Raw genomic sequence first — 15,326 nt, 5'->3', positions numbered from 1 at the left:
ACACGTGCACACGGCGAGCGAAGGGTGTGTGTGTGTGTGTGTGTGTGTGTGTGTGTGTGTGATTATAATAGACACGCGGATGGGTGAGTTCTGAGTTCCAGGTCTTCGGTTTGGAGTTCTGTTTGGCTCTTTGATGCGTCGAAGTCTGCCGTGCACACACATAAAAGGCTGTACCACTTCTGCCCATGCTCGTTTCAGGCCACACGGGAAGCCATCACGCAGCACTGCACTGACCTGGGGAACTTGTTGGGCAAGGAGAACGACGTGGCACTCATCATCGACGGCCACACGCTCAAGTACGCCCTCTCCTTCGAGGTCAGGAGAAGCTTCCTGGACCTGGCGCTCTCCTGTAAAGCCGTGATATGTTGCAGGTAGGTGCGTGCAGACTGCCCCAGGTTCATGTTCTCACTTGTGGGTTTTTTCCCCCTCTGTGGTTTTTATATTTTAAAAAGCCAACACGTGGGGATGGTTGGCCCACCGTTTTGCATCTACAACCTGCGGAACAAAGAGGCGATCTGGTTTTTGCTGCCTTGTTCGAAGGCTTGGGAGTAGGCAGCTGTTAGAAGAGGCCTTTGAGTGGTCTCGAGCTCACGGCGTCCCCGTGTGCAACAGAAGGGAACACTGCCCGGCCCTGCACCAGCCTCAGTCGCTGCTGTGCTGTGGTCACTGGGTCAGCCCCTCTGATTGAGGCCCGTCCTCTTCCCTAATGACCCTCTACTTGACCGAGCATGATGTTCTTCCCCAGACACTGATCTCTCCTGATAACGTGTCCAGAGCATACGTGAGATGGAGTCTCCCCATCCACTGCTAGCAGTTAGTAGTGGTGAGATGTTTGCTCTGTGTATTATCTTTGAAGGCATAAGAACCTGGCCCACCATCAGTCATGCTTCATGATGGAAGAGGGGGGCAGATTCTGCCTCAAGGCAGTACCGGAGTATTTCAGAGGTCCTAGCAACCGGATGCTTGGGTCCTGGGTGTCTGAACTCAATTGCCAAGACTTGGGAGGCCTCCTTGCATCCTTTCTGATGTCCAGTGAGCGGGTCTTTCTACACAGCCAACGTGTAGCTTAGGGTCGGCTCCGTGTTCTGCCAGTTGCTATGTTGTATGTCAGCAGACAGCATTGGTTTTGGTTTTCTTTAATGAGGTCCTGGAAGGTGTTTTCAGGGGGACATAGTGACTTTCCACTGGTTACCAGGTGCTCCGTGGGGCAATCAATTCTGACGGAGACTCGAAAGTCAGGTAGAATTGTTAAGAAGATAAATCACGAGAGAGTTTATAGATGCTTCATAGACTGCACATGGGCATGGATGGCGAGACTCCCATCTCACACACTCTGGACATGTTATCAGGAGAGACCAGTTCCTGGCTGAAGGACATCATGCTTGGTAAAGGAGAGGGTCATCGACAGCAGGAGACGGTCCACCGGGTGGATGGACTCACAGTGACTGCAATCATGGGCTCCAACGTAAGTGATTCTGAGGTTGGTGCAGGTCTGGGCAGTGTCCCCTCGGTTGCCCACAGGATCCCTAAGAGTCTGAGCCTACTCATCCACATCTGACAACCACAGATGCCTACTGCCAAGTCTTTGTACAAGGGAGCAAAGAGCAGAGTGCCTATCAGGAAGATAAGCCCCAAGAGAGTTTATCAGGTGCCTAATAGGACAGCGCAGTTCTGTGCCTGATAACATGAAAGGTAAGAGGAACACTTTCTGTTTCCGAAAGTACAATTCAAGTGTCCGATTCAAGTTCAATGCTCAACGTGCATCGCAGGGTCGATACTATGATGTTCCCGTATTTCATGAAGGCTTGCTGTTGTTAGGCACCGTATGGTTGATCCCAACTCATAGTGAACCTGTTTACAACAGAACAAACCACTGTCTGCTCCCACACCATCTTCACAAGCCTTATCCACTGGTGCAGCCAGTGTGTCGGCCCATCTGGCTGAGGGTCTATTAATAAACAGAATAACAGGGGCTTAGCATTGTCCGGGCGCCTCTAACTTCCCAACGGGGAAGGAGATTCGAACTCCACTTCAGTGTTGTCCAGGGCCAATTCCTAGGAGGCTGACGTCAGACACACCCTCCACACTGGAACCTTCCTCTCAGTTCTGTCTCCAGCAGTCAGGCATCATTTACATTGAGTTCATAGAATTGTCCATCGATTCCGAATGTGAGGACCTTAGCAGATGCGTGGTCTCGCAGTATTTTCTCCCATTCTGTGGGCAGTCTTGTTAATGGAATCACAGCACCAAGGTATTCCAATGTTGGTGAAATTCAACTCATCTTTCTTCTCTCGTTCTCTTATGCTTTTGGCACCCTATTTAATAAACTCAAACCGAATTCACTGCCACGAGTCGATGCCAATCATTGCGACCCTATGGGACAGGGTAGAACTGCCTCCAATGAGTTCCTGAGTCTGTAACTCTTGACAGGAGTAGGAAACCTCATCTTTCTCCCAGGGAGTGGCTGGTGGCTCAGAACTACTGACCTTGAGGTTAGTAGCCCAATGAGTAACCATTACGCCACCAGGGCTCCTGTCCTCTCTAGTGGACCTCTTTTCAAGCATCCAACACCATGCTTCCTCTCTTGGGTTCTGTTGGCCTAGTGTAGATTGTGGGCCTGCGGATAATATCAAGGTGTTTGACATGGTAGTGGGCAAGGAGAGGATGGGAAAGGGATATTTCTTTCTCATAGTTTTCCCTTTGAATCTAAGTTGTAGACTTGCCCAGTGAGTGAATGCCTAATTTCTATGAAGTTGTCAGCACTCGGAGGGTCGCTGGTTGATTCAGATGGTCGGAGGCCGACTCTTAAGGAAAAGTTTGCTGATTTGAGTCGACCACAAAGTACCTCAGGAGAAAGGCCTGGTGATCTAATTCCAAAATGTTAAACTCCAACTACATTCTCTCTCCTCTATGAGCTGATTCTGACTCATAGTGACCCGATAGGACAGAGTGGAACTGCTTGTGTGAATGTCCAGGCCTGTAAGTCTTTACAGGAGTAGAAAACATCCTCCTCCTCCTCTTCTTTCTCCTCCTCCTCCTCCTCCTCCTCCTCCTCCTCTTCCTCCTTCCTCAGAGTCCCTGGGGGTTTCCACCTGCCGACCCTGCAGTTAGCAGACCCACAGGTAACCCTACTCTTGATATTTGGGGACCTGATGGCAGCTGGGTTAATTGGTTCAAGGTTACTAGTGCTCCTCCCCAAAGCAAACCCTGGGGGAAAGTTTCAGGCTGCTTCCCACAAGGTTGGCTTGTTCAAACCCAGCAGCCACGCTTTGGGCGGAAGATGGGGCTGTCTGCTCCATAAGATTGACAGCCTTGAAAACTCATCATACTCGGGTCTCTGTGAGCTGGATTCAGTGTGGTGGTGGTGGCTTTGCCCCAACGCCAGCAGCCGGGCTTTGTCTATCTATCTTTCCCTCACCTCTTCTTCCTTAAATACTGGAGAGGAGACTCAAAACAGCAGCAGCGGGAGCAGCAGCAACCAGAAGAAACAATATGGAAACAACCGATCAAGCGTAAAGCCACGCAAACGTGATAAGGCTTCGTGGCCTTTACAAGGGCAAGAAAACTAGTCGGCGGCGGTTCTCCCGGGAGATCCAGGAATGCCTTTCAGGCTTTACAGGAACATGCTGCCGGCCTGCAGGTGCTTGAGACTAAAGGCAAGCATCTTTTTCCTCTTTGTCTCTTGGCCGCTGCAGCCGTGTTTTGGGGTGTCACCCTGCGCCCGTATGCTTCGAGACTTCACAGGGAGGAGTTCAAACTGGAATTGGCACACAGAGAGGAAATTTCAAATTAAATGCCGTTACTGTCTACCAAATAGAAGCACTAATTGAAAAAAGGAATCTGGAAGCCTACGCGACTTTCTAGCTCCAAGAGACATTTCTTGGCTGGTCTCACGCTTGAGATTAAAAGAAAATCAACACATGCTTTCCAAAAAAAAGCAAGCAAGCAAGAACAGTTGAATGCTTCAAATGTGCTTACTACCCCTGCGAGGTGACCCCTCAGAGAGGCTGCTTGCCTGCCTCTGATTAGAAGGCTGATCTTAAATCTCGGGGGCCATCTTTATGGGGTAATTTTGCAATTACTCTTTTTCTCCAATAATAGAATTCTCCCCTCCCCCCTCCCTAGACAATAATTCTATGAAAGCAGTAGGCGTCGCCTCTGGTAACCTTTGTCAAAGATGGATATGCAAATAAGTGACTTAGGCTGTGAAAAAATGAAAAGATAGGGATGGGGCTTTTAAAATTTCCCTGAGATTAAAATAGGAATGTTTGGCTCACCGTACGGCATTATCAGGAGACCTCCTCGCAATACGGATCCTTGCTGAAGGACCGACCAAAGGGCCAGGAGTTAGAGTCCATCCAGAGGCTCCAAGGGAGTGATTTATCCTGGAAAAGATGGTTGTTGCTGCCATTAGGTGCCGCCCTGGCGGTTCCGACCCATAGCGACGCAATGCACAACCGAACCCACTCTGCCCAGTCCTGCCTGTCCTCACAATTGTTCCTGTGCTTGCGCCCACTCCTGGAGCCACTCTGCCAATCCATCTCGTGGAGGGCCTCCTCGTGTTCGCTGCCCCTCTGCTTTATATCAAGCACGATGCCCTTCTCCAGGGCCTGGCCTCTCCTGACGACATGTCCAAAGTAGGTCAGAGGAAGATTAGAGCCTTGGATGTCCTTAAGGAGGCCCACCCTGCGCTGCGAGGAGAAATGGACTTGCCGGCACCCAGCAGCAACGACCTACATGGCCCCGTGTTTCTTACAACACTAGGAGGGTGCCCTGAGTCGCTCTTCAAATGGAATTAAAACTGTCCTTGCAGTGTCTCTGAAACTCAAAACTCACTGCCATAGAGTCGATACCAACTCACAGCAACCCTTTAGGACAGGGGAGAACTATGCCTCGCCAAGACTGTAGCGCTCTAAGAGACTAGACAGCCCTGTCTTTCTGGGGAGGAGCAGCTGGTGATTTCGAACTGCTGACCTTGCACTTAGCAGCCCAGCGTGGAACCACTGTGCCGCCAGGGCCCCTCCACCTTTGACCTAAGTAGCAGTGGGAAAAACAAAAACAACTGTTTATGACCCAAAGGGTCAACGGCTATTGAAAGCACAGCTCAGAAGGCTGCAGGGCCGAGAGATGAAGTAAATGGAAGTGGGGTGAACACATAAGAACATAAGGAAGTGTATGCACGATGTGAAGCATGTAGCACTCTAGCGGGTCATTGTGTCTGGCAGCCAGCGTAGTGGGAGTTGGGTTTGCTGTGTGCAAGTATTTTACCCCAAATCGAAGCAAATGAAAACATCTAGAAAGGTTACTCTGGCCCAGTTAGGGGTCAGCGGGGTTCACTGTTGCATCTGCCCCGGGGGTTGCTGTAGCCTTAGTTGCAGTGTGACCGGCCTGTCCCGTGTGGTCATGGGTTTGGTTTCTTTGCGTGGTGCATCTGCAGTGCTGCGGGTATATCCCAAGATGCAGGGGGCAGTCCTTGCATGGGAAATTATAAGAATGCACCAAGACAGTAGGATATACAATTTGTGTCTACTTTGTACTCCTCTTATGTGTAACTTCAGGCACATGGACCTGGGGCCACTTGTGTGTCCCCCCCACCCTGGTCCCCCCGTGGTGTCTGCCTGGATATGTGCTACAGACTTACCCCTCCCCAGCCATGGATACGATGGCCTCTCTGCTCCCTGAAGACTGTTCTTCCGGATCCTGGGACGTGGCTCTGCGTGTGTGTGTGTGCGTGTGTGTGTGTGTGTGTGTGTGTGTGTGTGTGTGTGTGTGTACACGTCTTCTCCATGGGCTCCTCTTCTGGCTACTTCACATGCATCCCTTTCCCAACGTTGTGACCTGGGCTGGAGCGTCTTCTCATATCCGCACACACAGCACAGTGTGGTTGTCGGTTCCGACTCAGAGCGACCCCACGCAGAGCAGAATGGAAGCACTGGGTCCAGAGCCATCCTCACAGTCATTCCTGCCCTTGAGCCAGTCTTTGTACCCACTGTGTTAGTGCGTCTCGTGGAGGGCCTCCCTCTGTTTCACTGCCTCTCGACTATCCCCCAAAGATGCCCTTCTCCAGGGACTGGTCTGACAACACGTCCAGAGTCTGTGAGACAACGTTGACATGCTTGCCTCTAAGGACTTCTGAAACAGATCTGTTTTCCTTTTAGTAGCCCAGGGGACTTCCATCTTCTCCAGCCTCACACTTCAAATGCACGTATTCGTCTACGGTGTTCCCTGTTCCATGTCCAGCTCTCACACGCGTCAAAGATACCATGGCTTGGATTAGGTGCACCTGAGATCTCAAAGTAGCATCCCTGCTTTTCAGTGCTCTACAGAGGTCTGGGCAGTACGTTTACCTAATGCAACACGCCCTGATCTCTAGGCTGCTGCCTCCGTGAGCTTTGATTGAGGATCCAAGTGAGACAACATCCTTGACAACTTCACCCTTTTCTCCCTTGGCCATGATGTTACCTATTGGTCCAGTTGTGAGGATTTTCGTTTTCTTTACATCGAGCCGTAATCCACACTGAAGGCGGCAGCCTTTGATCTTCATCAGCGAGGGCTTCAATTCTGCCTCACTTTCAGCAAGCAAGGATGCGTCATCTGTATGGCGCAGGCTGTTAAGCCGTCCTCCAGTCCGATGGCACATTCTCCTTCAAATAGCCCAGCTTCTCTGATGATGTGCTTAGCACACTGAGTGCATAGGTATGGCGCGCGACACCACCCTGATGCACACCTGTCCTGATTTTAAACCAGGCAGCATTCCCTTGTTCTGCTCCCACCACTGCCTCTCGACCCGTGTTCAAATCCCGAGGGAGCACAGTGAAGTGTTCTGGAATTCCCATTCCAACTCAAGGTTGTCCACAGTTTGTGATGATCCGCACAGTCAGCACCGTCAGTTCCCTGTTTTCCAGGGAAGGAAACTGAGGAACAGGTGCATTAAATTGCTTGCCAGGTCATGGCGCTCACGAAAGGTAGAAGTAGGATTTCAATCACGCCCGTATGAAAATCTTCTTCCAGAATGATCTTCTGAAGTCGCTGCTCGCTTAATGACCGCACTGCCCTTTCAGTCAGGAGCCCTGGTAGCACAAGAGCTAAGCACTCAGCTGCTCCTCGAAAGGTGGGCTGTTTACACCCGCCTAACGGGACGGACAGACTTCCTCTCACACACTTTGGGCGTGTTATCAGGACAGACCATCCCTGGAGAAGGACGTCGTGCTTGGGAAAGTGGAGGAGGAAACGAAAAAGAGGAAGGGCCTCCAGGAGATGGACTGTGGACACGGTGGTTGCTACTGAGGGCTCAAACACAAGAGCCACGGGGAGGAGGGCACAGAACTGGCCGGGTTTCATTCTGTTGTACACAGAGGGGTCGCTGTGCGTCAGAACCCTTGTGACAGCACCTCACAATCTCATCGGCGACTGCACCTCCATGAGCCAAGGACCCGCTGGTTTGCTTCTGCGAAGATTACAGCCTAGAAGGCGCCCTGGGAAGGATCTACGCTGACGTGGGGCCACTAGGAGTTGCAGTGGACACCATGGCACCCAACAAGAACCTTCTCGGGAGCCATGGTTTTATAGGCATGGAAATTTCTAGGAAACCAAACGATACAAGCACATGGGAGTCAAGCCTCTGAGAGCTGGAATCCATGGATGACAGCCAAACCTCTGAGAGCTGGAATCCATGGGACTGCGTTGGTTACACGTGGGGCTGCTACCCAAAAGGTCAGTAGTTCAAAACCACCATCCATGGGAGAAAGATGGGGATTTCTACTCCCGTAAACAGTTACAGTCTCCTGAACTCCGAGGTTGTTCTACCCCGTCCTATAGAGTTGCTGAGAGTCACCATTGACTCAGTGGCAGTGAGTTTTATTGGAATTTTTCCTTCTCTGACTGGTTTTTGCCTTTGAAAGTTTCCAGCTCTCTGTGAGCTTTCTTGCGCCAGATTGAGGTTGAAGATTAGACTCGCTCCATTTTCTCGTGTGTGGCAGGTTTTCCCTTTGTTTTGATAAAGGACGACATCAGGGTCTCGGGAAACGTGGGGGGCTTGCCCATTGTCTCAGGTAGCAACGGAAGGAAGAGCCAGCATTTTACCCCAGACCTGAACAATGCTATCAGGAGCCTGCACTCGTGAATCACAGAATTGCCTCTTCAGCTACTTCATAATCACACGTTTATTATTGTTAGTACCGTTTTATAGGAAGGCTTTGGCTTTTAACCTGTGCCCCCGCCACACCACCACCCCCAAGCTGTAGAATTTGTTTAAACCTGTCCATCATCGTGTGCCGTGGGATTTGCCATTCTCAGAGGGCTGAGAGTGTGGGAAACGTGCGGATCGCTCTCCACGCAGCCTCGCAGGACCGATCTGTCCTCCCCCCATTTCCCTGACCTCATGGCCGCCATCTTTCTGATTTTTCGCATGCTGCCCTTTGCTTGGAAGCGCTTTCCTTTTGCCAAATGGAGATACCGTCTGTGGTCTGGGGTGGGATGTGCCCTTGGGGGACTTGTAGAAATGTGACCAGTGGCTGCATTTCCTCAGGGAACATGTCAAGAATCGTCAGCCCGCTCCCTCCCCTCCCCCTGCTTGGGTGAGGGAGTTGGCTGATGGCTGCACCCCAAGTCGCCTCCACCCAGGGGACGCTCGGGGCCCCAGAGCACTGCCTGGCGAGCTGACATGATTTACGGACCTCTCATGCCCGTGGGGCCAGGACTGGAGTTAGGAGGGAAACGCCACGGCTGGCAGATGATCTCAATTGACTGTGGCCATTGAAGGTTTCAGAAGACATCGTTTATTTCCCGGGCTGTGTTTAGACTTCTGTCTTTCGGGATAGATTTGAAGATAAACATTTATAAACCTCCTGCGACACCGGAGCAAGAGAAAGAGCCGGGAGGAGAAGGGCAGAAAGGGCAGAAATGGAGGTTTGTAAAAACTGTTTGGGTTTATTTTCCTAACTCTGAGCGTGATTGATGTTACTCCTGGTAGGGAAAAAAAAAGTTAGGAAACACAGATAAGCAAGAAGAAAGGAAACAGCAGTCCGAGCCCCACCCATCAAAAATACTTTTCTCTTGTGGCCGGTGGTGAAGTGACAGTCTTTACCCTGTGCAAAGTGAGGAAGGCATAAACAGTATCTCTGCCAAGCCGGAATAGAAACTGAATTTTAAAAGCCCCTTAGTGTTCTGTCCTACCACCCCACGGTCATTCTGAGGGGCTTCCAAAAGCGTGTGGAAACGGAATGAAAATATCATGGTCATTTCCCACAGACCTTTTACAGTTCCCTCAGTGTCTCATCCAGCCCGCGTGGCGGGATGGTTCATGCACTGGGCTAGCTGAAAGGGTGCCCGTTCGAGTCCAGCCAGACGCACCTCAGAAGAAAGGCCGGCCCATTCAGCAATTGAAAACCCAGTGGATTACACGCCTACTCGGACACACGTAGGGTCACCAGGAAGCAGGGTCCCCTTGGGAACAACCTGAAACTGGAAGTTGTTGGGTATTCAGGGTGTGGACACAATTTTACTGCTGTCAGTGCCCCCTGTGGGAATTGTACCTTTGCAAAGATGCTGGACGGTGCCCAGGAAGTCAGGAGACACTTGAGGGTCTGAAACAGACCTTGACAAAGGGCTTGGGGCCTTCCCAGAAGGAAGTGAAGTCATGTGACTTCGAGGAAGAAGGGTCCTCTCTGCAGAAGAGCCTGCATGGCTAGTGTGGGGTTTGCCAGCCTTTCCAACAAAGGGGGCATCGTGTCTCCAACGGAGCAATTGTTTTGTGGGAGGAGATCCCTCTGAGCAGGGACTTGAAAGAAATCCGCACACTTACAGGATGCTAATTCCCAGAGCTGGTTCCATCTCTGTCCCTTTCCCTGGACCCTCAGGCCTGAAAGGCACCATGCACAAGTGTCTCACTGCTGACATCATTCCCCCAGACCCACACTCAATGCCTGGGAGTCGATTCGGACTCACAGCAGCTCTGTAGGACGGGGTAGAACTGGCCCTGTGGGCTTCCCAGACTGGGACTCTTTACGGAGCAAACTGTCTTGTCTTTCTCCCAAGAGCAGGGGGTGTTTTCAAACTGCCAACCTTCAGGTTAGCAACTCGTACCCACTGCGTCACGTTTAGTGTAGGAGACCAGCTGACCCTTCCAATTGGGCCCCTCCGGTCCGTTCACTTCTTACGTGAAGGCACCATGCCTGTCACAGGAAAACTCAGGATGGACATCATGCCTTGTGGGTGCGGTGCCTTTCAGCCCAGGAGTGACACACAAGGACACACGTGCACGCGGTGTTCAGACGTAGGAACTGAGATCCTCCCACCAATTGGGTTTTGACTGGCCTCCATTCTCGGTTAGGGGGTCCGGCCTTCTACTTGCAAAAGGGAAAGTCATCTTAATTTCCTTCACCGCGGTGACTGCTCAGCCTCAGATGCGCTGGCTTAGAAGCCAGAGCCCCAATTTGTCACTTTCCCCCAGAGAACATTATTAACTTGTCAGAGCGGTGAGCTTATATGATCTCTGGCACATTTGTATTATGTTGTTGATGCAGTGCAATTAAGGGAGAATTAATTCTGAGACTGGCTTCTTTTGGGGTTCCCCCTGAAACGAGTCAGGCAGTTTCTTTTGGCCCTTCCGGGCCCCCCACCCCACCCCCTCGTTCCTCTGTCAGGAATGTGCATGCTAGGCAGTGCAGTTGGCGAATAACAAGCCCTACCCGGAATTTTACCTACAAAATGTCTTTCACCAGTATTTGTCTAAAAAGCCAAATGAGATTAATTTCACTGTGTGCTTCTCGGGATGATCGGAGCCAGGTGGAGGCCAGCAGAGATGGTGGCTTTGGAACATTTAAGGGGCTCTTGCCACGTAGTGCTTATGTGTTGGGCTGCTAACCAGAAGATAGGCAGTTCAAAGCCATCAGCCCCTGCTGGGGAGAAAGAGGAGGCTTTCTGCTCCTGTAAAGAGGTATGTTCTCGGGATTCAAGGTTGCGAGATTGGGTGGAATGTCATTCAGAGTGCATAAGAGGATGGGTCTGGGGGGAGCTCTTCTGGTTCAGAGGAAGAACAATATTGTCTACTGTTACAGGTGGAGGTTCACACAACAAATTAGGTCCTCCTTTCATCATCTTTATACTAATTTTTTACAGTGATGCGGGAGGGAGGGACAAACGGAGCAGATATCACGGTCTCAGCAGAAAGTAAATGTCTAGAAAATGATGATGGCAAGATCGGTACAAATAAGCTTGATACAATCTATGTATGGATTGTTAAAAGAGCTGTAAGAGCACCCAATAAAATGATCTTTTCATTTTTTTAAAAAGAGAGCTATATTCTCAGAAAGCCGGGGTTGCTATGAATTGGAATGGTTTTGACAAGAGTGCGTTTGGGATTTTGGTTTGGCGACACAATGGGACTGCCAACCACAGGTAACCACGCTAGCCCGCTCTGGGGAGAAAGCTGCGGCGCTCTGCTCCTGTGAAGACCGACACCCTCAGAAGCCCGCGGGTACTCCTCTTTGCCCCACATGGTTCTCTTAGTCAGATTCAACTTGATGGCAGTGAATTGGAGTATGGAATCATTTTCAGGGTCGGAGCCACGGAACAAGCATTTTGTCAAAAATCAAAGCTATATTTCGTTGATTTTCACATTCAGAAATGAAATGCGATAGGCATCTGACCTAACCATTGCAGGAACTGATCTATAGAAGCCATTAAGCAAAATCTCAGTCCTTGCTATTAAGGATTTCTTACGTGATGTTTTTTTCCCTCCTTCTTAGAAAATAGTCTCCTGACGCTAAATGTTAGATATCGTTGCTATTGGTTGACCACTCCTTTAGATGTGAGAGAGAAAAAAATTAAATGGTTCACTTTGTCGCCGATGTTCTGCACGCAGATTAGCTTGGAGAGCAGCTATTGCGCAGGTGAGTAAAACCGGAGCCCGTGCTCGGCATTAGGGCAGAGAAGACGGAGGGAACGACTCACTGACATCACGTCAGCTTGACTCACCGAGACCGGATAGGACGAGCAGCATGGCCCTTTCAGGTTTCAGGGGTGCTCAGGCTTTCCAGACGGAGACAGCTTCTTCTTTGTCCCCAGGGACAGTGGGGGCTCCAACCCCTACCCTTGTGCTTAGCAGCTTAGCGCATGGCCACGTGGCCACCGGGTCCCTGTGCGAATACAGGGGCCTCGGCTCTCAGTGCTATTAGCGGAGGCCAGCCCTGGTGGCGCAGTGGAAAGCCGAGAGCTGACACCCTCCGGCCACTCAGCTGGAGAAAGAGGGTCCAGTCTACCTCTGATGAAATGCCGCCGCCTGGAGTTCTGCTCTGTCCTACAGGGCGGCTGTGAATTGGAATCAAGTCCATGGAAACAGAGCGCGTGGGGGACAGTTCTACTCAGGAAGACAAATGACACCAGAAGTCCCATTTTATGACCAAGACCGAACTGCCCTGAGAGACACGGTCCTAAATGTTTGCCCTGCGGGAGTACTCACAGTATTGTCGTCAAAGTTATCCTTATCGAGTGTCCTGTGCCAGAGACTGACATCGTGCCCTTATGCCCTAAATGCTGCATCTTAGTTTCCGTTCCTTGAAGATTTTCGCCAAGAAGTTCTCTTCCATTGACCTCTGTTCACTCTGGTGCTCTAACTGCTAAGGTCAGATCAAGTGCACACCTAGAGCAAGAGTCTACAGCGGTGAGCATGGTGTCCGTAACCTTGCACCCATTCCCTCTGCTTCCCACACACTGGAATGCGCAGGCGATGCCAGGAGGACTAACAAATATTAATAATAATAAAAGTCAAAATCTCCGTCAAGGAGTTGATTCTGACTCTTAGAAACCCTGGAGGACAGGGGAGAAGTGGCCCTGTGGGTTTGTTTCTGAGGCTGTCGCCCTTTCCTGGAGCCCACAGCCTCCACTTTCTCCCACGGAGTCATTGGTGGATGCAGACTGCTGACCACACGGCTAGCGGCCCAGCAATTCACCCACTGCACCACCAGGCCCCCGTAGCAGCTCACTGTCAAAACAAACTCACCGCCATCGAACCGATGTGGACTCACAGTGACCCTGGAGGACAGGGTAGGATGGCCCCCGTGGGTTTCCCAGCAAGCTACTCTTTACGGGAGCAGCCAGCCTGGTCTTTCTCTGCAAGAGCGGCTGGTGGTTTCAAACTCCTGACTTTGGGGTTAGCAGCCCAATGTGTAACGCGCTAAGCCGCAAGGGCTCCAGAAGAGCTAAGAGATGCATCATTTCTCAAGGTTGTCCCCACCCCAGCCCCACCCCTTCTTTATGATGAATGACTCATTCATTCAGCGCCTGTCATGTGGGACAGCACAGCTTGCCAAAGCAAATAGGTTGATGTGTGGCCGAACTGGGGTCCAAAATTCTGAAGAGGAAGCTCATAATGTTCCGAATCTCGCCACCTAGCAAAATAACCTTTGCCCGCTCCCCATCAAAGCGTCATAAATAGAAGTCCATTAGACACATGGAATCTGTCACGAATATCGATGCCCCGACTCTTGCCTTGTGATAGTATTTGTACTTAAGTGCTCTGTTGCTCCCCACCCAGCCTTCTCACTTTCCTATGAACTTGTCCGGAATGTGTTTCATTCATACAAGAACGCATCGTTTTACCTTTTGTTAGGGTGGGGGGAACCCCACTTGTGCTGACAACGTTGACACCTTTCTGATGGGGGAATATATGCAAAATAGCGCTGACCTGAATTGGTCCCAAAGAAAATTATGTTTTCCATTTTGCTGTACATACATCTGACATTTCCCCTCATCTCTCACCTCCTGAATTCTTGATGCCCCTCATGCCCCTGCTCTTGATAGCTGGGCCTCCTGTTACAGCGTGGAAAACCATGGGGAATATTCCATTCAGAAGGTCTTTGGGTTTGGACCAGGAAGTGCCGGGATTACAGCGAGGCAGCACACACTCCTCTCTGCCAACGTGTGGGCCCTCCGGCTGATCTGCATGCAGCTTCTCCGCTTCTGTCTCCGACTTGTTTAACTTCAGAGAGAAGACGAAACAGTCAGATGGGAAGGGGTGCATGTGCTCTGAGTTCTGGATCCTAGATTTATATTTAGCCCCACTCAAGATGAAGCGAGCTGTCAGCACGAGGCCTGGCAGATTGATGGAGCGAGCCTAAGTGGCCCGATTTGGGAAGCCCGTGCCTTCCGTTTTATGGCTGGTGACCTCTGAGCTTCGCTGCCATCGTCATCTACAGGGCTGTGGCTGGGTCACCAGAGAGCCGGCCTCTGTTGAGTGATGGTGAGTCAGCTCCCCGAGTTTTGTCAAGGGTTCCGGGGGCTGTATTATCACCCTTGGTTTCATTTCTCCCAGACTGGTGAGTGAGAGGCAGCCAGCCAGACAGCCCCTCAGCCCCTCCTCCCCCATCCTGTCCCATCACATTCTTGACACCTGGGTCATCCCAGGAAAACAGAGCCAGCGGTTCTTCTCCCACTAAGTGAGTCTATTCACTCATCACCTGGACATGCCAATCTCCGAGACCAAAGTCAACACACACGGGCTTGAAGAGAATCCTTTCACAAATACACAAGTGCCGACTTAAAACGCCGTCTGTCAGTTCTTGGTGCATTTTTCCTTTAGTCTTATTTGCTTTCTTGGAGAGGGGCTGCTTGAGAATGTGAAAAGCTTGAGGAATGAGCCGCCCGTGTGAACAAGCTGTCTGTCAGTCTGGCATGCGGCGGTGCTGGAAGCTAAGGTGAGCGTGTCGAATACCAGCTGGGTCACCCACCGTGGACAGGTTTCAGCCGAGCGTCCAGACGCAGACCCATCGGGAAGGAGGGTCTTGTGGTCTCCTTCCAAAAGTTGGGCAGTGAGAACCTATGGAGCCCCAGAGAATGTCGTCTGACTCGCTTGCATAGGGCGTGTCATGAGGAAGGATGGAACCTGGAGGATGGCATCTTGGATGTTGGAAGAGAGAGACATCGGGGCCAGGGAGACCTTGCATGAGATGAATCTGCCCAGCAGTCATAGTGGTGGATTCCCAATATGGGGCAAAGGGATTGCGAGGTAGGCCGGACACATTTCCTTCTGTTCTACGTGGGTGACCATGACTGGGACTGAGGCCATGATTGCTCTAGGTCTCGACTAAGCACGTTATCACAGTGCTGTGTCTACTTGCAGACGGGCGACCCTCACTTTTTGTTTCTTGTACGGTCCGTGACTCTACATTGTTTTCTTCCTGAGCCACAAAACAGCAGTATGGGACGATGTGTGCACAGGTAGCTATGTGAACATAGGGAAATGCCCCTCCCATAGGGCCAGTTGAGCGCCTGGTGACCTGGTAGGATATAGCGGAGCTGTGCCTTTGGGTTTCTGTCACTGCCCATGT

General features: G+C 51.1%; 1 protein-coding gene across 2 annotated transcripts in view; it reads left to right on the top strand.

The window, feature by feature from the left end:
• Positions 1-15,326, top strand: part of LOC142461636 (phospholipid-transporting ATPase IB) — a 481,622-nt gene that overhangs the window by 186,110 nt on the left and 280,186 nt on the right. For both annotated transcript variants that reach the window (XM_075563588.1, XM_075563587.1), the window contains exon 24: positions 199-371. In XM_075563588.1, the coding sequence (XP_075419703.1) occupies positions 199-371 (173 nt within the window). The remainder of the gene's footprint in view (positions 1-198; positions 372-15,326) is intronic.

This window comes from Tenrec ecaudatus, chromosome 11 (assembly GCF_050624435.1).
Source record: "Tenrec ecaudatus isolate mTenEca1 chromosome 11, mTenEca1.hap1, whole genome shotgun sequence".
Taxonomy (NCBI): Eukaryota; Metazoa; Chordata; class Mammalia; order Afrosoricida; family Tenrecidae; genus Tenrec; species Tenrec ecaudatus.
This window is presented reverse-complemented; position numbering and strand designations above follow the sequence as displayed.